The sequence below is a fragment of the Microcaecilia unicolor genome, chromosome 3 (assembly GCF_901765095.1).
Source record: "Microcaecilia unicolor chromosome 3, aMicUni1.1, whole genome shotgun sequence".
NCBI lineage: Eukaryota > Metazoa > Chordata > Amphibia > Gymnophiona > Siphonopidae > Microcaecilia > Microcaecilia unicolor.
Genome location: NC_044033.1, coordinates 257,167,292 through 257,189,089, shown reverse-complemented (window position 1 = coordinate 257,189,089; position 21,798 = coordinate 257,167,292). Strand labels below are relative to the sequence as shown.

The 21,798-nt window shown below is 46.3% G+C and overlaps 1 protein-coding gene across 1 annotated transcript in view; it reads right to left on the bottom strand.

Moving 5' to 3' along the window:
- The window catches only part of SHANK1 (SH3 and multiple ankyrin repeat domains 1), an 84,313-nt gene that overhangs the window by 53,842 nt on the left and 8,673 nt on the right, over positions 1 to 21,798 (bottom strand). Inside the window, exons 2-13 of the mRNA XM_030194972.1 lie at positions 19,738 to 19,941; positions 18,231 to 18,302; positions 16,283 to 16,391; positions 15,323 to 15,474; positions 14,583 to 14,750; positions 14,066 to 14,182; positions 13,304 to 13,381; positions 10,732 to 10,798; positions 9,726 to 10,008; positions 6,451 to 6,614; positions 5,371 to 5,484; positions 2,435 to 2,510 (exon numbers count right to left, since the gene is read on the bottom strand). Of these exons, the coding sequence (XP_030050832.1) occupies positions 2,435 to 2,510; positions 5,371 to 5,484; positions 6,451 to 6,614; positions 9,726 to 10,008; positions 10,732 to 10,798; positions 13,304 to 13,381; positions 14,066 to 14,182; positions 14,583 to 14,750; positions 15,323 to 15,474; positions 16,283 to 16,391; positions 18,231 to 18,302; positions 19,738 to 19,941 (1,604 nt within the window). The remainder of the gene's footprint in view (positions 1 to 2,434; positions 2,511 to 5,370; positions 5,485 to 6,450; positions 6,615 to 9,725; positions 10,009 to 10,731; positions 10,799 to 13,303; positions 13,382 to 14,065; positions 14,183 to 14,582; positions 14,751 to 15,322; positions 15,475 to 16,282; positions 16,392 to 18,230; positions 18,303 to 19,737; positions 19,942 to 21,798) is intronic.

Below are 21,798 nucleotides of genomic sequence, written 5' to 3'. Positions count from 1 at the left end.
TGGGATTCTGGCACCATGGCCTTTTTTTTTAAAGAGATCCGCCACCCCCACTGCTGCCAGTCCGATCGCTGCAGCTGTGGTCCAACTGCTGGGATCCACAGTCACACCAAGACTCTTCCTGAAATCCTGTATCAAGGGCTCTCAATCCAGCCACCAGAGGTCACCCTTACCCATCAATACAGCTCCCTTCCTCCCCCAGGGGCTGTGAAAATGCCTCTCACCCTGAGCTGACCAAGGCTGCAAATCAAACCAAGGACCCTCTACGTGGCACCGAGCCACCAGACAACCCCCAAACCTGGTTTCAAGTTGAGAAAACTTCAACTTGCACTTCCTGCCTGGCTGTTTTTAGATGTTTCTGATCAGTGTCTGTGAGGTTAAGTGAAGGTCAGTGAGAAACCCAGCCTGATTTCTGCTGTTAATTACAAAGTTTAACAAATTACAAAGTAGAGCAAATTACAGAACAATTTCCTAATGAAAATGACTCTCAACTCTCAAGCCTGACTGCTTGAGTGTGTCCTGAAGACCGAGTTGAGAATCCCTGGTCTAGAAGGTACCACGTACCTCACACTTTTGTCACTGCAGATTAACTAATGTTACTGTTGACTCAGATCCCTGTGTAATTATTTGGGTTGGTCATATCCTCTTGTCTTTACATGGCTGCAATTAACTCCTCTGACCATGTGTTAATGGAGTATCTGTGGGCTGCAAGGACGTCCCAAAATCTTTCTGCAGTTTTATTTTTTCGTGCCTGTGTCTTTGGTCTTGTGCGAGATCTTCAGAATTCATCTTTTTTGCAGACATGTTAGAAGAGCACAGCAGTGGCGTACCAAGGGCGGGGCGGTGGGGGCGGTCAGCCCCGGGTGCACGCTACTGGGGGGGGGGGGGGTGCCACACGCCTGTCGGCTCCACTGGTTCCCTGCTCCCTCTACCCTGGAACAGGTTACTTCCTGTTCCGGGGCAGAGGGAGCAGGGAGCCAGCGGAGCCAAGAGCCGTGCGGCTGCTCCCCGCAGCTAAAGATGCACCCGGGGGGGGGGGGGGGGGGGGGGGGTTGATGCGCCAGGGGGGGTCATTTCGCCAGGGGGGGTCGTGCTGCACCTGGGGGGGGGGGTGCATCAGCGATCCGCCCCGGGTGGCAGCCGACCTAGGATTGTCACTGGAGGCACAGTCCAGATTTTACCATTCGGGACTGATGGATCAGTTTGGGATTTTGGATTAAGATGTCCCAGAAGGAGCTGCTATTTATGGTCACCTTAATCTCACACTTTATTGATTTATATATTTTTCCTTTTTCCACATCAGGAGTGTACTACATAATCTTTCCAACGTGGCTCTCTCTTCCCTTTTTCCCTTGCTCTGCGTTCCTTCTTCTTTTCTCTTTTCTAATTATTTTATCCTTTCTTCTCTCTCTTCCCTTTCTCTGTATTCCTTCTTTCTTTCTCTTTTCTAATTCTGCTTTTATCCTTTCTTCTCTCTTCACTTTCTCCCTTGCTCTGCATTCCTTCTTCTTTTCATATTATCCTTTCTTCTCTCTCTTCACTTTCTCCCTTGCTCTATGTTTTTTCTTCCTTTCTCTTTTCTAATTCTACTTTTATCCTTTCTTCTCTCTCTTCACTTTCTCCCTTGCTCTATGTTCCTTCTTCCTTTTTCTTTTCTAATTCTACTTTTATCCTTTCTTCTCTCTTCACTGTCTCCTTTCTGTTTCTTCTTTATTTTTTTCTTGACCTTAGTTCCTTCTCTTTTCCCCTTCACCTTTCCTCTATGTCTTTCTTCTTCTCTATTTTCTTCTTGCCCTTTCTTCCATCTTCTCCCTCTATGACCCTTTCTCTCTCTTCGCTTCTTGTCCTTTGTCTATTCTTTCTCCTCCCCTTCTCCCTTCCTGTTTCCCTTCTTCTTTTCTCTTTATCCTTATCCTTTTCTTCTCTCTCCTTCCCAATCTGCCTTCCTCTGTGTTGTTTTCTTGTACTTGTGCTTTCGTTTCTCTCTTCTTTGTGACCCTTCTTCCTTTCTCTTTTTACTTGTCCTTAGTCCTTCTTTCTCCTTCCAAATTTGTCTTCCTCTATATTACTTATTCCTGTCTTTTCTTTTTTTCCTTTCTTCTTTCTCCTCCCTATCTGTGTCCCTTCATCCTTTTCTTTTCTTCTTATCCTTAGACCCTTCTCTCTCCCCCTTCTCCTTTCCTTTATGTCCTTACTTCTTCTCTCTTTCTTGTTTCTTCTTCTCTTCTTTATAAGTTTCTCTTTTTCCCTAGAGAGCTAATGAGAGAACACATTTTTTTCAGAGATACTCTCTTTCTACTCTCAGCACTCTATAGACAGCTCTTCTTTTTGGTGTTACTCTACAGGTAACACGCAGGTGTTGTTTTTATGGAACATGCACTGATATGTTGGTTTGCAAGGATGAAGCACAGAGCAGAGAGAAGAAAAATGTCCTTACCTTGGGGCATCAAAGCTATCGTAAGAGCCCACAGTATAATGTCTGAACAAACGCTTGGCTTTGTCACTTCGATTCTCTGACAAAAGAGTAGAAAAGGTTGATAAGAAATGAAAAGCAGCTTCATGCTCTAGCCCTACTCTTAAGCTATAGGGAATGGCAGTCACTGGATGATTCTGCTAAAGATGTATCTGATAGATACAGATGAGGATGATGATGGTGTCAGTGGGTGATAATGCGGATGAAGATAAGATCTCTGGTAGATACAGATGAGGATAGTGATGTCAATGGGTAACGTTGACAATGAAGGTGAGGTCTCTGGTAGATTGAACAACCACCCGGAAATCATATGCACTCAACATCAGATTCAGTTTCAACACCATCCGTAAATTATAAAACACTGAACGAACTGCCTAACTCCTTAAGGGATAAACTACCATCTAAAATCATCCCAAGATTTTGATTCTCTGACAAAAAAGGTTGATAAGAAATAGAGTAACTTTATGCTCTATCCCTGTTTTTACGCTATAGAGAATGGCTCTGGTAGATACGGATGAGGATGATGATGGTTTCAGTGGGTGATACTGGTGATGAAGGTTGGTAGATACAGATAAGGATAGTGATGTCAACGGGTAATGTTGGTGATGAAGGTCTCCTGTTCACACAATTTCAGGTGGTTGATGTTTCTGCAGTGAAGAATGTTGTGCATGGTTTGAAGCCCACAAAATTGGTAAAATCCATGTTCTTCCCTGATTGTGAAACAACTTGCAGAATATGTTGCTCCATCTATTTGTTGTGAATTTATAGGGATTTTCCCTACTGCCCTGAAACTACTGACTAAAACCTTTGTTGAAAACTGCTTCATTGGATCTGGAAGAGCTGTGTAATTATAGGCCAAGATCGGTGCTTCCAATATTAGGTAAAGTGATTGAGAAGGTAGTATTGCAGCAGTTGGAAGAGTTTGTTGGCCAGGCTCAGGGGCTGGAGCCATTTCAGTATGGGTTTAGGCGAGGGCATAGTGTGGAAACACTTTTAAAGTCAACTGTAGATGAGATTCATAGAGGTATATTGTCTTATGTCATTGAACATCTCCTCGACCTTTGACATGATTAATGTGACATTGTTGTTAGCTAAATCGTTCTGTCTGGGGGTGCGGGGAACAGTGTATGAGTGGTTTAAATCTTATTTGAGCGGAAGAACAATGTAGGTGCATGTGAAGGATGAAGTGTATTCAGTATATCCAGTTCTGATAGGGATTCCTCAGGGGTCTGCTCTTTCGGCGCTGTTGTTTAACATCTATATGTCAAATTTGGGAGCAGTATTTGGTAAACTGAATATTAGCCGCAGAATGTATGCAGATGATATTCAGGGTTTTTTCCCCCGTTACATCAGCGGAAGGAATGGCTGGGAAGATTGTGTGGCACAAATGAGTTGTGAGATGTAGGAAAATAAGTTATTATTAAATGTATCAAAGTTGTGATAAGTCGTCCGACAATGTCACCTTTTGAGAGTTGTGTGCTAGACAGGAGTGTTGGCCCTATGAGGAAACAAATAAGAAGTCTTGGGGTGAATTTAGATGGTAATTTATCCTGTAAGGAGCAAGTTAGTCAGTTTGTTCAATGTTTTATAATTTACGGACGGTGTTGAAACTGAAACTGAGTGCATATGATTTCCGGGTGGGTGTTCAATCATTGATTTTGTCAAAATTGGATTACTTTATATTTAGGATTCGCTAAAACACGATGCAGGGCTTTGAAGGTAATCCAAAATGCTGCTGTGTGGTTAATCACGGGGGTGTCTAAGTTCAAACATGTTACACTAGTATTGAAGAGTCTTCACTGGTTACCAGTTCAGTATCGTATTCACACAAATGTTGACTCTGGTTTATCAAGTACTGTTTGCAGTGGCTCCTCAGTATTTGGGTCACGTAATACAGCCTCAGTATTTGGGTCACGTAATACAGTGCAACATTTTGCCCTGTAATTTGCTATCTGACAATGACAGATGTCTTGTGGAATCAGCTCTTAATATCATTCATCATGTCAGCATCTTCTTTTCTGTAGTAGGACCATTACTATGGAATAAGTTTTCAGGGAACCTAAATTTTTGTTCAACTCTGCAACAGTTTAAAAATATTTTTAAAACTTATTTGTTTCTGCAGGCTTTTTCCACTATGTAAATGATTTTTGGGGGGAATGATGTGACATCGGGAAATTATTGTGATTGAGAAAGGCAGAGAGCACTGACACCAGATTCTTTTAAGATATGTATTATTTTGGGGTTTTTGTGTGTGTGTGAGTGTGTTTTTGATGTTTTTATTGAGTTATGTATATTTGTAAGCAGAGTAAGTTTCATAAATAAATAAAAGATTATATCAGTGGGTGATGCTGGTGATGAAGGTGAGGTCGCTGGTTGACAGAAATGAGAATGATCCTGGTGATGATAATGCACCCAACGAGGCTTGAAATCCTGTCATCACATGACCAGGTTATGCAAACCTCTCCCGTGTTTTACTGAGCACCCTTCCATGTCTTTAGAAACTCTGCTATACGCCACTAGATGTCAGCAAAGCCTCAGCCTTCCCAACACAACACAATGCAAAATGCTCTAGGGATCATTCTGCAGTAACATAAACTACTTGTTTTCCACAACGAAAATGCATGAGATCTAGATACATGTGCTGCTTCCACTGGATGAAAATCTCTCTCAGACATATTGTAGATACCTGAAAAAAAACTCTCAGATATCGCTCCCTCTGTCGAAGTGTCAACACAGAATCACCAAGGCATGTTGCCAAGCTTGTGCTATTGGGGTCCTTGACTCTTATTGTGTAATGGCTCCTGGGTTTCCTGACTATGTCATCCAAGAGGTAAAAGACCATTTTAAAAGCCAGAAGAAATAAACCTCTGAACTGGAACCAATGAAGAACTTTGCCTTACCTTGTTTCCCATCCTGTGTTTTTACAGGAATTTCCTCCACGTGATCCGAAGGGAACCAGCCTACACGACCTTTCACACTGCCTTCCCAGAATCCTCCTTCCCCAACACTGATAACTGCAGAGCATAAAACACTCAGATTAGAAGATGCATCTCAGAGCTGTTAAACCCCAGAGACACCAGGGCACCTCCTGAAGCCCCTGCTCCAGGTCCAGGGTCTAGCTGTATGCATTCCTCCCCAATAGATAACAAGATTCAGATCAGAAGATGCATCTCCAGACACCAGGGCACCTCCTGAAGCCCCTGCTCCAGGTCCAGGGTCTAGCTGTATGCATTCCTCCCCAATAGATAACAAGATTCAGATCAGAAGATGCATCTCAAGACACCAGGGCACCTCCTGAAGCCCCTGCTCCAGGTCCAGGGTCTAGCTGTATGCATTCCTCCCCAATAGATAACAAGATTCAGATCAGAAGATGCATCTCCAGACACCAGGGCACCTCCTGAAGCCCCTGCTCCAGGTCCAGGGTCTAGCTGTATGCATTCCTCCCCAATAGATAACAAGATTCAGATCAGAAGGTGCATCTCCAAACCCCAGAGGAACCAGGGCACCTCCTGAAGCCCCTGCTGCAGATCCAGGGTCTGGGATGCTAGCTTCTCCCACTCTTTAATTAGAGAGCAAACAGTGCTGGGTTTCACCACTCCATGCACACCTTTGGAACGGGGTGAGGAGAGTTATCTACTGCATATTAGAATGAAATAATTCTCACCTTTTTATGACAACCCAGGTAAATCCCCTAGGCTGAAAAATGCCCAAACCTCTGTGTGCCACTTGCTTAGTCAGGCAGGGTAGCTCTCAATATGTAACTGAAAAGCTCTTCCAACATATCCTTCATCAGAACACGCTAAGGGTTTTCCTTCAATTTTCCATTAAGGCTCTATACACCTGGCACAGCAGCAGCAAATCAAACACCTTTCTGTTCAGCTGGCCCCCTGGGGCAATAGGCAAGGGTGATACAAGTGCACATGTCAGTGCTAGGGGGGCATCACAACCCCTCATGACACAGCAGAAGAGGCTGGGCCTACCTGTCAACTTCTCCCCTTTGCTGAGAGAAAGTTCTCCGTCTGCCTGTGCCTGGTACGGTTTCACAACCATAAAAGTTCGCCCAGGAACTGCCGAATACAGCTTGCGTTTCCCACGGTTACTGAGCGTCCCGCTGCCCGCTGTGTCCTTTGTATATCCACCAGAACTGTGAACAAAGAGCAGAGAGAGAGAGAGGTCACCAGGAGTCCACTGAAGGACCAATTCTTAAAAGTCTGGCCTTAAGCATCGAAATCTGAACATTCAGCATCTACGGACTTGCACAGTTCTTATATGCATTAAACTCCTAAACTTCAGTCCCAGCGACTCAGACTCAGATTAGAGCTTATTTTCACTAGAACATGTGTAAAGTGACCCCAGACCCTCCTATAATAGACTATTTACACATCTCAAAATTTATCCCATTTAGACGGATAATTTTTCAATGCCTCAAAAACAAAACTCGGTCTGATTTATGCTGCAGGATCATTTCTGTGTATGAATTCCAATTTACAGGAAACAAACTGAAATAACCCACAAGAAAAGATGATACGTTTTTTTAATCGGACTAACAATAGACATTGAGGTACCTACCTATTCAAAGCGATTTAAAAGGCCAGAAACAGCTTCTGACCATTTAAATTGCTTGTCCAGGGCTTAACTGGACATATTGAGCGGTACTTCATTGGACAGCATCATTCAAAATGACTGGTAAGCGGCTAAGCCAGGACCAACAGTTTTGTGGGCTTCCCTGGACGGAATCATCACTTAGCTGGTTGAGTAATGACATTCAACTCTTAAACGACTACAATAACCGCATAACAAGGACCCATAAAATACATAGTGTCAGACCGCTCAAAACACAGCAGCTAGACTTATCTTTGGAAAAACGCGATTTGAAAACACAAAACCCCTCTGGCTCCCAATCAAAGAACGCATTGCTTTCAAAATCTGCACTCTGGTTCACAAAAATTATCTACGGTGAAACCCCGGGATACATGACAGACCTGATCGACCTACCAACTAGAAACACATCCGAATCAACACGAACATACCTAAATCTGTACTACCCAAGCTGCAAAGGACTCAAATACAAATCAACTTACACATCCAGTTTCTCCTACATAAGCACACAACTGTGGAATGCATTACCAAAAGCCTTGAAAACTGCGTACGACCACCTAAACTTCCGGAAAAAAATAAAAACTAACCTGTTGAAAAAGGCATACCTACCAATCCAACATAAATGTCTGATCTCTGCAATACAACAAAACTAAAGTACGTAATGGACATAACACAACTCTTCCGTTGTACGATTCCCTAATGTGGCTGTGCCACATGAACTTTAGCTTACCACAATATCACTTTGTATTTGTTTACACCGGAGTCTGCAAACGCCTCTCCGGTACTATGTAAGCCATATTGAGCCTACAAATAGGTGGGAAAATGTGGGATACAAATGTAACAAATAAATAAATAAATAAATGTCGGCAGATAAAGACCCTCCCGGTCCATCCAGTCTACCTAACAAGGAGGCCAGAGTTGAATCTGGCAGTCAGCACAGGTTCCATTTCTTCATGATTAAACACTGGGATATTTCATCTCTCTCTCTCCCTGCTAATTTTGGGGCACGGTCAGTAGAAGTCTACCCGGCACCAATCATTCCACCCAGCTACTAGAGTTGCTGTTGAAACTCACTCCAGCCTCGATCCTTGATACAGTCCTACCTTTATGCTATTCTTCACAGCTGGTTAAGTCCTGGATATCACTTTTCACAGGCTATGTTTTTGACACCTGCGATTACCCAGAAATTCAATGCCAGAAATTGGACATGATCAGCCCTGAATTTCCGGGGATAACGCTGGCAGCGGTCGGCAAAATGCGGGATGCCACCAGCTGCAAAATTTATCCATTTAAGTCTAGAATTCAAAGGTCAGATCCTTCTTTCAAAGCTCAGGAAAGAGCAAAAGATAATAATAACAGAATATTTAAGTGAAACTTAAAAGCATTCCAGTGATAACAGCATCATAGAAAGGGGCGGTGTTAATACCACGACAAACCCCTGAAATAAACTCAGCTTTGCAGTAGCTTAGAAGAACACCAATAACACAACAAAACCCTGAAATAAACTCAGTTTTAAAGTAACTTAAAAGAACAGTAATAACACAGCAAACCCCTGAAATATATTCAGCTTTGAAGTAGCTTACAGGACTGGTTATAACACAACAAATCCCTAAAATAAGTTCAGCTTTACAGTAGCTTAGAGGAACTGTTATAACACAACAAACCCCTGAAATAAACTCATCTTTATAGTAGTTTAGAAAACTGGTTATAGCACAACAAACCTCTGTAATAAACTCAGTTTACAGTAGCTTAGAGAAATAACTCAACAAACCCTTGCAATAAACTCAGCTTTAATGTAGGTTACAGAAGTGATAACACAACAAGCCCCTGAAATAAACTCTGCTTTACAGTAGCTTAGAGGATCTGTTATAACACAAGAAACCCCTGAAATAAACTCAGCTTTACAATAGCTTAGAGGATCTGTTATAACACAACAAACTCCTGAAATAAACTCAGCTAGCTTTACAATAGCTTAGAGGATCTGTTATAACACAACAAACCCCTGAAATAAACTCAGCTTTACAGTAGCCTAGAGGAAATTTTATAGCAGAACCCCTGAAATAAACTCAGCTAGTAAGCTTTGCATTAACAGAGGATAGACTCAGGAGTAGTCTAGGGAAATATTTAATTGTGAAAGTGTGCTGTGTGCCTGGAGTAGAGATGTAGAGAAGAATTCAATAAATCATTGGAGAAGTAGAATATATCTTTGGGGGAGGAAGGGATGGTATGGATAGGCAGTCTGGATAGGCTGGTCTTCATCTGCTGTTATTTACTATGTTTTAATGTGTATTTGCGATTTACCCATGGCCCATAATTTCTATGGAGAATTTAACTCTACCAACATGGGTAAATCCCATTTATGTGTGTGTGTTGCTTTTCTAACTGGTGAGCTCCTCAATAGAATTTGTAGATGTACGTGAAGTTCACACCATGCTCAAATGTACCCCCACTTCAAAGGGCAGCTCATTTGGTCAAATAATGTGTGCAAAGCATGTGAAATATTTTTAACCCAACCCTTTACTGATAAGAAATAATCCAAGGGAATATGCAACACAAGCTACTCTCGAGTGCTCTGCCCATCCCACCAGATACTCCTCTGTGTTTAGTAATAACCTCTAGTGAGAAGTGACGTAGGCCTCTCTAAACATTGCAGTACCTGGGACGTCCCCGCGGCTGTTTCTTCACATCCTCAGCATGGCGTCCTCTGGACGGGGAACGACTTCGGGCTCCCCGGGGGCTGCTGGAGCTACGAGCACTGCCCGTACTAATCTTATGGCCCTGTAGGGTGACCGTGTTAGTGGTAGGAGAAGAGTAGACCATCCAGTCGGGCAGAGCCAAGCTGTTATCACTATTGGCACGAAGGAGGACATTGGGGACACCCAGAGCTTTCCCACCATTTCGGGAATGGGATGCATAGCATGGAGACTCCTGAAAGGGAACTTTAAACAAAGAGGACATGAGATCCAGAGACAGAGTGATTCGAGGCCTACAACACATCCCACAATACACAGGTATCCTGCTCGGTATGGAGTGTAGGATGGAAGCAGGAAGAATCGAGCGTCATGAAAAAGGAGTTGGAATAAGCACTGTGGATCCCTAGAGAACAAGAGGAAGGAAATCAAGAGCAGAGCACCTCAGCTCAAAACAGCAGTGAAATGACTGCTGTGCTGACCCTAAGAAACCTGCACTGCAGGGAAGATACAACCCCCAAAATAAAAGCAGTCGGAAATGCCACGTCAGTTCATGTGAAGGAAGGGACGGTGCTGTCAGCCGTGCGTCGTCCCATGCAGAGGAACTGCCAGACTGTCTCATGAAATTGGTGGTCATTGTGTCATGGTCCCCTGCAGGTCAAAGCACTACAAGTCAACAAGTGTGCAGAAGGGTTAGAGTCAGTGATAGTCTTGGCAGGGAGCGGGCAAGTGCCTGCTGGGGTCTGGTGGAGGGGAGGAGAGACAGCTTGCAGCTACACCATGGGTATACACAGTGGAGGGAGCAGAGACCAGCTGGGGTTCACACCTAGCTGCTTAGGTGCAGTTCAAAAGTTGGCTGAAATAAACGTCTAACAGCTCCTTGAAAGTTGAGCCCTACAATGTCCTGCACTCTGGTCACACCGAGAGACACATATAAGAAAATAAATGCATTAAATTATAAAAAATACTTACCAACATCTGTATCCCTGTGACTCTTTATTAATTCTCCCAGCTCAAAGTTCCCCGAGATAACAGCAACCTACATTATCAAAGAGACAGCCCAAGTGAGAGAGAAAGCTCGATAAACAGCAAGAGATAGGCAGATAAAGAGAAAGTGTGTCAGTAAGAGAAAGACAGCCCAAGAAAGAGCGAGAGAGACCGTGCCAAGCAGAGTTATAGTGAGGGAGAGACAGCCCAAGAAACAATGAGATGGAGATTGTTAACGAGAGAGACCATGCTAAGCACAGACAGAAAGCAGGGCAGATTATTATTGCTATGATTGTAAATTATGATTCTTATTATAGTTATTATGATTCTCATGATTAGCATTATTATTGTGATTATTGCTATTATTTTTATTATGATTGTGGTTATTATGATAGTTGTGATTATGTTATTATTATTATTATATTATTGTTGTTGTTATGATTATTGTTACTATTATTAATATTATGTGCATATAGTGGCAGTGTAATCAGCATGCCCGCAGCAAAGACATCGGCTCTATGAAGTGTGCCACCCCAGCATCCAGCCAGGTCAGCGGACAGGAGTCAGCAGGGCTGGCTTCGGGGTTTGTGCACAATGTACCTCCAGTTCAGCAGCTTAGAGAGTGAGAGGGATGAAAGAGGGAGACTTGATGGACATGGGGAGAGGAGGGGAAAATTGTTGGACATAAGGGTGGAGAGGAGGGTGAAAGGGGTGAGTCACAGACACACACACACACACAGAGCTTCCCTTTCTGTCACGACATACACAGCTTCCCTCTCCCACAGACAGACAGATAGACACACACACAACTTCTCTGTCTCATACATATTCACACCAGTGGCGTAGCCAGAAGTAAATTTTTGGGTGGGCCAACAGGTTGGATGGGTGGGCACTAGACAGTGGTGTGCTGGTAAATGTTTAACAACAGGCTCTCTCCCCAGTCCACCTCTGGGCCCCCCCCCCCCCCCGTCCACCTGTGCACCTCCCCTCAAAATTGCAGAGCTGGCTATAGCTGGGGAGAGAGCCTGGGGGGGGGGGGGGGGGGGGAGGTAATGCATTACTCTCTCCAGGAAAAAAAAAATTAAATGATCCCAGGTTCCAATCTAATTCATGTTTATTGTGGGATAAAATGCCATAAATAAGTAAATAAATATAAACTTTTAATGTTGAGCACCTGATTCTCAAAGTGGACATATTCCAAACACTAAAATGAAAATAAAGTGATTTTTTTTCTACCTTTGTTGTCTGGTGACTGTTTTTCTGATCATGCTGGCCCAGTATCCGATTCTGCTGCTATCTGTCCTCTTAACTCCGTTTCCAGGGCTTCCTTTCCATTTATTTCTTTACTTTCCGCCTTTCTTCTTCATTTCTTGCCCTACATCCTTAAGTAAAAGCTGGGTCCTCTGCAGACGACTGTCCAGTGGATCCAGCTTCTGCCTATTTTCTTCATCTATGTGCAGTTTTTCTCCTCTCTTCCTTTTCCCTCATCTCTTCTATTCGCCTTCCTCACTCTTCCATCCCCTCCATCCATGTCCAGCATTTCTTCTCTCTCCCTTCCCTCTCCTCCATCCATGTCCAGCAACCCTCCTCTCCCCTGCCCTTCCCTCCATCCATCCATGCCAGCAACCCTGCTCTCCCCTGCCCTTCCGTCCATCCATCCATGCCCAGCAACCCTCCTCTCTCCTCCATCCACCATGTCCAGCAACTCTCCTCTCCCCTCCATCCATCCATACCCAACAATTCTCATCTCTGCCCTGCCCCTATCCATTCATACCCAGCATTTCGGTTCTTGCCCCGCCCCCTTCTATCCATCCATACCCAGCAATTCTGTTCTTGCCCCTGCCCCCCTCTATCTATCCATACCCAGCAATTCTATTTTCTCCCCTGTCCCCTCCCTCCAGCCATCAGCGATTCTCCTCTCTCCCCTGCAATTCCCTCCGGGCTCCATCCTTCCCTCCCATTCAATTCCACCTGCCCGCCCTCTTCTCCCCCCAAAAATTTACAGTGGGAGCAGGCTGAGCTCCTGCATCTGCCTCCCTCTCCCAGACGCTGCCTACCGCCGCCACGATCGCAGGATCTACCTCCCTCCATCTCTCAGCACTCATCAGCAGCAGCGCCGGTAGCGAATCATACACGCTGCCTTCTTCTAACCCGGAAGCGTCTTCTCTGCCGCGTTCCGCCCCCATTATCAGAACTTCCTGTTTCTGCTGGGGCTGGACGCGGCAAAGAAGACGCTTCCGGGTTAGAAGAAAGCAGTGTGTATGATTCGCTACCGGCGCTGCTGCTGATGATGAGTGGCAGTGCTGAGAGACGGAGGGAGGTAGATCCTGGCGGCGGTAGGCACCGTCTGGGAGAGGGAGGCAGATGCAGGAACGGAGCTCAGCCTGCTCCTTCCGCTCCGCTGCCTCCACTGCTGGGTGGTCCTGAACCCAAACTGGGTGGGCCTAGGCCCACCCAGGCCCACCCGTGGCTACGCCCCTGATTCACACAGGAAGTAGCAGCAGTAATGCCTGCAGACAGCTGCCGTGTTTATCTGTGCACATTGACATTGGGTTACCTGAAACGCAGTCTGCCCGCTGTGGTTCTTGATTTCTCGGTTAGCCCCACGGTACAGCAGGATTCGGGCGCTGCCCTCCTAGAGAACAAGAAACAAATCAAATTGGGTAAACCAGTGCACCCTCTCCCCTATCACCAAAGCCTCTGTCCCTCTCTTCCCTGCCCAACCCCCCTATTCTCCAACTCTTCTGCTCTGATACAGTGTCATTTCTGTCCAACCCACTCACCAAATGCATTTGTCATCTAAGAGATAATGACCAGCAAGAACCCACTCCTATGAGGTCCAAAACCCGCCAATCCCCTGCCCCTCTGAGTCCCAAAGCCCACCGCTGCCCGACCCCTATAGACCCTGAGTATTTGAGATCTCACACCAGCTGGTTTACCTCATCCTTGGCACATGATTTTATAGCTCAGTAATTACAAGAAAACTCCAGAAAGGCCTGTGTGAAGCTGATTTTGTTCTTTTAAGCCGGGTGTCCATAAAACATCTTCCCTCACAGAGATGCCCACGTATGAACTTACAGCTGTTCTGAGGAAGGAAAGTCTAAGCGTGTTCTGCATAGGTGAACCACTGCACGTGCCTCTATTCCTCCCCAAACACAAGTGCACAGATAGCGTGAAAGCAGGCATGCACTTTTTACACATGAACACCAGTCACCCTTGAAAGCATGTAAAACAGACCTTACACACCAGAAAAGCTTCACAGAATTAACCCTTAAAAGGCTGCAGATCCGGCCTGTCCCTCCTAGCTCATGTCACTCACCTTGTTGTAAAGGGCACATATGTGGAGAGCCGTGTTCCCCGACGCATTCTGCGCAGCCGGATCTGCGCCATAGAACAGCAGGTGTTCGAGGTGCTGTGTGTGTCCATGCTGACAGGCCTTGGGGGGGGGGGAGAAAGACAGCTTATTCACCCCCAGAATAACTGTACGTTAGAAATAGTGAAGGGATAAAGATGACTGACAGCAAAGGTTAATCAGAAACAGCAGCAGAAATTTCACTGACAGCGGAGAGAGAGAGAGAGCCAGGTACCTGGAGAATGACATCACCCACGTTCACATCACTTCCGTGCTGATGATGTCACACGTAACCTGCCTACTGGTGAGAGGCTGTGACTCAGACAGTGCACACACCCAGCTAGGTACTTAGCCTCTTATGGCTCACCCTCCCTCCCGCTCCCCTGTAGAGATACACAAGCAGCAGAAAGCAAAGGGGGAAGAAGAGAAGACAGCGAGGAAGGGGAGGCGGGGAAGGGACAGCGCAATGGAGGAGGCCACTAACCTGGTGGATCTCCTGCCATCCATTCTCATCCGTGGTGCCTATGTGGGCTCTGTTATAGAGCAGTAACTCACAGCAGCGGGGATCACCCCCCACCATGGCAGTGTGATAAAGAGGTGTCAGACCCCGACGGTCTTTGTAATTTGGGGATCCTCCAAGGTCCAGAAGTGCCTGTTGGGTTACAGCAGTTTCATTAGTGTCCAGACACACTCAAACATCCCAGACTGTCGACACCCCCCCTCCAACTCCCAAAAGCATGCTGAAACCAAGCTCTGAAGACTGGACCAGTGGTTCAGATGTGCCAGGCACACGACCTGGGTTCAAATCCCAGGACCTGCCCAAGCCCCCAAATCACAGCCCCCAAAGAGGGAAGGAACTTCACCCTTGTCATTCGGAGGCAACAGGGGGAGGGTAATTATATAAGAGGCACATATTTTCAGGGACCACGAAGGCACCTATTTTAGTAGAAAATTAGACTACCACCTTCAAATACCTGTGTGTGGTGCAGACAGGAGTGTTGATTCCTATGATATGAACAGGACCAGGGCACCGCTGAGCATCACAAACAGCACCGGGCCTCCCCCTCCCCCATGAGTCCTGCATTCTCATCTATCTGTGCAGGAGGCTTAGAAGAAACTCATCTTTATGTGAACAAATTTCCTGGCAGGCGGAGAACCTCGATACTTCCCATATCACGTATGAGCCCGCCTCAGAGCACACGTGTCTCTCCCTCTGAGTCTTACCATGAGGGCACCGTAGTGCCTGCTGCACACTGCTTTGTGCAGGGCTGTCATGCCATCCCTCGCTCTGAAGTCGATATGGGCACCACCCAGGCACAGCGTCCGGACGACATCAATGGAGGCTTCCAGCTGTGCTGCCAGTGTCAGTGGGGTCTCTGCAGAGAAAGAGACCTTGATGGAGGGCTGCCTTGATCACCTGACACATCCTGAAGGGCTCTCAGCTACCCAACACTATTGGGTTGAACTGCATGAGGTACCCCATGAGGTAGAACTGTAGTATCTGCACCTTCCTCCCCTCCCCAAAAATACCACCCCAAAACTATTCCCCCACCCTCCTCTTTCATATCATCCCGTTCACTTGTCTCACATCTCCCCCTTAACACCCACCACCCTCCTCTCTCACCTCCTCCCTTAACACCCACCACCCTCCTCCTCTCACATCTCCCCCTTAACACCCACCACCCTCCTCTCTCACATCTCCCCCTTAACACCCACCACCCTCCTCTCTCACCTCCTCCCTTAACACCCACCACCCTCCTCTCTCACCTCCCCATTAACACCCACCACCCTCCTCTCTCACCTCCTCCCTTAACACCCACCACCCTCCTCCTCTCACATCTCCCCCTTAACACCCACCACCCTCCTCTCTCACCTCCCCATTAACACCCACCACCCTCCTCTCACATCTCCCCCTTAACACCCACCACCTTCTTCCTCTCTCACCTCCTCCCTTAACACCCACCACCCTCCTCTCTTACCTCCTCCCTTAACACCCACCACCCTCCTCCTCTCTCACATCTCCCCCTTAACACCCACCACCCTCCTGTCTCACCTCCTCCCTTAACACCCACCACCCTCCTCTCTTACATCTCCCCCACCACCACCACCACCCACCTACCTCCCTGTCACACATTACCCTCTTCTTGCCAGTCTGCTCCTTCATACCTTCTCCCCAGCACCCACCTCCACTCTCTGAGTCCTGGTAATTGGGATCCAGTCCCTTGTCCAGCAGTCTGGACACTTTGTCTGTGACACTGTGCTGAACATACTCAAGGAACTTCTTCAGACTGGCCTGTGGTGGGTGAAAGAGAAACAGCAGAATCAAGGCTGGGGCAGTGACACTAGTGAACCCTGAGCTAATGCCACATATCCACTAACACACTCTGCAAGAGATGGCCTAGTCCCCACCAAAGAACCCATCAAGCCGCAAGTTTCCGGACATCGCAGGAGTCCTCGATCCATGAATGTCCCACCACATTGCCACATCAACCTCCCCTCCTGGTCTCAGATAACACAGGTCCTAAAATCTGGAGGAAAGTAGCATGATTAACCCTTCACTGCACTCCCCACACACCCCTCTCCCTCATCCAGTATCACATTTATCTGCCCTCCTCATGAGTTCCACATCCCCATCGTCGAAAACAAAGTCCAGGACTATCCCGATTCAAGCAGCCAAAATCAGTGATTCGGCTCCTTCCGGTGAGTCCCATATGTGTATCATACCACGGACTGGCAGAGCAAGAGACACTACTATACAGCACAGACTGACACGACACGACATGGGACGCTACCATACAGCACAGACCAACAACACAAGACAACACGTGACAAGAGCCATACAGCACAGGCTGACATGAGACAACACGTGACAAGAGCCAAACAGCACAATATGACAACATCACAAGATAACATGGGACAGAACCATACAGCACATACTAACAACACATGACAAGAGCCATACAGCACAGACTGACAACACAACACAGGACACTATCATACAGCACAGACTGACAACATGTGACAGCCATACAGCACTGTACAGCGCTGTGTAACCCGAGTAGCGCTTTAGAAATGTTAAGTAGTAGTAGTAGTAGCCATACAGCACAATATGAGAACACCACAAGACAAAATGGGACAGGACTTAAGTACATAAGTATTGCCACACTGGGACAGACCAAAGGTCCATCAAGCTCAGCATCCTGTTTCCAACAGTGGCCAATCCAGGTCACAAATACCCGGCAAGCTTCCAAAAAAAGCTCAATACATTTTATGCTGCTTATCCCAGAAATAAGCAGTGGATTTTCTCCAAGTCAATTTAATAATGGTCTATGGACTTTTCCTTTAGGAAGCCGTCCAGACCCTTTTTAAACCCCACTAAGCTAACCGCCTTTACCACATTCTCTGGCAATGAATTCCAGAGTTTAATTACACGTTGAGTGAAGAAAAAGTTTCTCCAATTCGTTTTAAATTTACTACTTTGTAGCTTCATTGAATTATTATTATTATTTATTGCATTTGTATCCCACATTTTCCCACCTATTTGCAGGCTCAATGTGGCTTACAGAGTTTGGTTATGACATAATCATTCCATGATATCAGATACAATTAGTAATGTCCTAGTATTTTTTGGAAAGAGTAAACAGACGCTTCACGTCTACCCTTTCCACTCCACTCATTATTTTATAGACTTCTATCATATCTCCTCTCAGCCGCCTTTTCTCCAAGCTGAAGAGCCCTAGCCGCTTCAGCCTTTCCTCATAGGGAAGTCGTCCCATCCCCTTTATCATTTTCATCGCCCTTCTCTGCACCTTTTCTAATTCCACTATATCTTTCTTGAGATGCAGCAACCAAAATTGAACACAATATTCAAGGTGTGGTCGCACCATGGACCATACAGCACAGACTGACACAACAGGGAACATGGGAAACTACCATACAGCACCATACATAAACCTCACAATCTCTCCCTGTTATACTCGAGAACCAGCAACAGTAAATGAGATGGAAAGAGTAACGGAGTCAGAAAATTCCTGCCCATTTGCCCATGATTTCACGTTTCACACACCCCCTGTAGTGGGGCTCATCCCCTGCACCATTTCACAGGCTTTGCTTCACCTCTGCAGTCCCTCACCTTTGTGTGCAGTTTCGCTAGTTGCTTCTCATCCAGATTCGCCTGCTTGTATACCCGGGTCTTGTAACGAAACTGTAGAGAAAGGGGAAAAGACAGTGTCAGCACACGAGGATCCAGGGGCTTAGCCAGACCTCGATGGGAGGGGGGTCCAGATCCCAAGGTGGGGGAACACATTTTAGCCCGCCTCCGCCAGGTACCTTTGCTGGCAAGAATCCCCAACCCCCGCCAGCCTTAGTCTTCTTCCGCGCCGGTCTCTGGCGCATTCGCTGATCTGTGCTGTGAGTCTTGACTGACGTCCTGCAGGTCCACGTGCAGGGCGTCAGTCAGGACTCATAGCACAGATCAGCGAACGGAAGACTAAGGCTGGCGGGGGTGCAAAGGTACCTGGCGGTGGTTTGAGTCGAAAGCGGTGGGGGGGTCGAAAGTAGAGGGGGCCAGGGCTAAATCTGTGGGGGCCCATGCCCCCATGGCCCCACCTAGCTACGCCCCTGGGAGGATCGGATAACACGGCCTGGCTCCGTCTGTGGATTATAATGCGCAGAAATCGGTGAAATTAAAAAAAATAATTTACAGCCCAAAATTCGGTGACACAACCTGTGTAGTGCCAGGATGATTCAGAGGCAGAGACAGGAGTTACCCGGTTACTGGTGATGTAACTATCCGGATTAAGTTAGGATGCAAAAAGACTATCCTAACCGTGTCCACGTATCAGTCCGATTATCACTGGGTCCCCAAATAAGTGATGACAACCATTTTATACCCAAATATCAGCACAGACTGACACTAAATATGTGGGTATAAAAAAGCGCTGACCGCAAAAATATCACCCGCCCCCCAAAATAGACGATGACACTTTTCATTGGACTAACTAAACATCTGTAGGGGGTTGTTTATACCGAAGTATCTATAAAACTTATTTTAACACTTACAACAGCAGCGTGCACGTACTCAGTGTGCCCTGTATCAGGTATGTGCACACCTTGCACTGCCACCCCTGCCCCTCCCAGATGTGAAGACTGCGTGTGCCATGTGCTTCTAGCCACATCTATACCTATGACATTTTAAAACAGATTTTTTTTTCAGGTGTAAACCATGTTTTGCTGAAAATGTTTTCTAATATTAACCCTTACTGATTGCTTTTAGGAGCTGACGCCGCCTCCAAAGAGAGAGAAAAGAAAGAGAGAGAAAGAAAGAGACAGAGAGAAAGAGAGAGAGAAAAGGAGAAAAAAGGAAAGAGAAAAAAGGAAAGAGAGAAAAAGAGAAAAAAGGAAAGAGAAGAAGAAAGAGAAAAAGAGAAAGAGAGAGAGAGAAAAAGAGAAAAGGAACGAGAAAAAGAAAGAGAGAAAGAAAGACAGATAGAGAGAGAGAGACCATGCAGTGTGCCCATTAGGGGCTGCAGCAGTAAGGGGATGTCTCGGCTGGCATGGTGCAAAGGGCTGCTCAGCTCCTTGGCATGAGAGTAGGCAAACACTGCATGACGACAGGGTGGGCAGTGAGGGGTGACTACCTCCAGATACGGGACACCCTTCTCAAAGGACTGAGGGTACTCGCGCAGGTATCGCTCCTCATCCAGGAACTTGGCATCACGCCCGTTGGTGGCCGGCTGGAATAGACCATAATTCAGGACATCTTTCAGGCTCTCGTTCAGGGTACATAGAATCTGCTGCTTCGCTACCCAGATGGTGGCATCGGGATTAAATCGCAGGCATTTCTGCAAAAGACAAGGGTGAGAATGTAACACGGGATGGCTCAGTGCATTTCAGGTAACGCAGAATGTAGCGGGGAAAACCGCACCGCGACTGAGGCTACCCCAAGTAACAGCATGAAGTCTATTTTCAAAAGCAGGGACGCAGTCAGCAGGGGCACCAGCCACACGAGTGCTTTTCTAAAAGAACAAAAATCGATGGTCTGCAGAAACAGCAGGTCTACTCTAAACTTCGACAATTCCCACCGGGACAGTTCAGGTTATGAGAATATTTGGATAGTCCAGCTGAATACAGGGTTACGTTCACAGAGAAGCCGAAGACTGACCTCAGTGCAACCAGGGGAGTCTCACTGCACCTCACATTATCACATATAACACAGAATGTATCCAGGGCAAGCCATGCCCGTGGAACCAGTGGAGTAGCTATGGGGGGCCACAGGGTGGCATGCCCCCCCAAACTGGCTTTGGGGCCCTCGGTTTGGCTGGCAGAGGTCCCCAACCCCCGCCAGCTGAAGCGCTTATTCCGCTCTTGTCACACTGTACATGCTCATTTTGGTGAAACTGAGAATGCGCAACACTTCTCAAATGCTCAGTTTCATCAAAACTAGAATGCACAACACAACTGAGAACAGAGCAAATCAGGCAATGCGAGACCAGTGCGGGACAAACGCTTCAGCTGGCAGGTGTTGGAGACTGCCACCAGCCAAAGTAGCATCATGCAATGGGGGGGGGGGATGTGCCCCCCCACTTTGGGGTCTGGCTATGCCCCTGCATGGAACAGGTGTCATGCAGAAGGTCCCTGGTTCAGTCCTCCAGCTGGGCCATGGAGGAAGAGTTCAAAGGCCCTCATTGGAGGACGTCGTAGTTACTGTTTAATGGTGACACGTACTTGCTGGATTAAGGACCCATGATTGTCGAGTGCTGAATGTAGCCCCCAGCAAACGTCTCTCAGTACAATGACCAGTCACTGTATGTTTAAAGGAGGGGGAGAGGGATATTAAAAAGAGGAAAAATATCTGGGTGGCTGTTAACAAAGGCTCATGGCTCTGACAGAACAGGAAGAGCAAAAGAGCAGAGGGAAAACCTTAGGTCCAAAACACAGCAATATGAAACCATACCCCAGCACCTTACCTTGACTGAGGCTACCCCCCCCCCCCCTAATACGGAATATATGCTGGTATCTTACAGTGACTGACTCTACCCCCATAATACAAAATAACCCTTATAAAACAAATTAAACTCAGGCATCTTAGATTGACTGAGGCTACCTCTTAAAATGCAAATTAAACCCAGAGTGACTGAGGCTACCACACTTAATGCAAAACTTACGCAGACAGCTCAGAATGACTGAGGCTACCCTACATTATGCAAATTAAACCCAGGCAGCTCGGAACGACTAAAACTATTACATTTAGGAACTTCTATTGTGGCTTATCTCACCCAAAGCAGATCACAAATACACATCAGAATATACAACAATATAGAATGATAAACAATAAATTCATAAATAAAGCAAACATGGAAAACATGAGTGGAGGAGTGGCCTAGTGGTTAGGGTGGTGGACTTTGGTCCTGAGGAACTGAGTTCGATTCCCACTTCAGGCACAGGCAGCTCCTTGTGACTCTGGGCAAGTCACTTAACCCTCCATTGCCCCATGTAAGCCACATTGAGCCTGCCATGAGTGGGAAAGTGCGGGGTACAAATGAAACAAAAAAAATTTTTAAAAACTAAAAAAAAACATAATTAAAAATAGAAACAAATGTAATAGAAACAGAATAATAAGAAAAAAACCAAGCCCCCTATCTTACAAAACCACCCTAGCATCTACCAGTGCAGTAATCCCGATACAGCCCATTCAATGG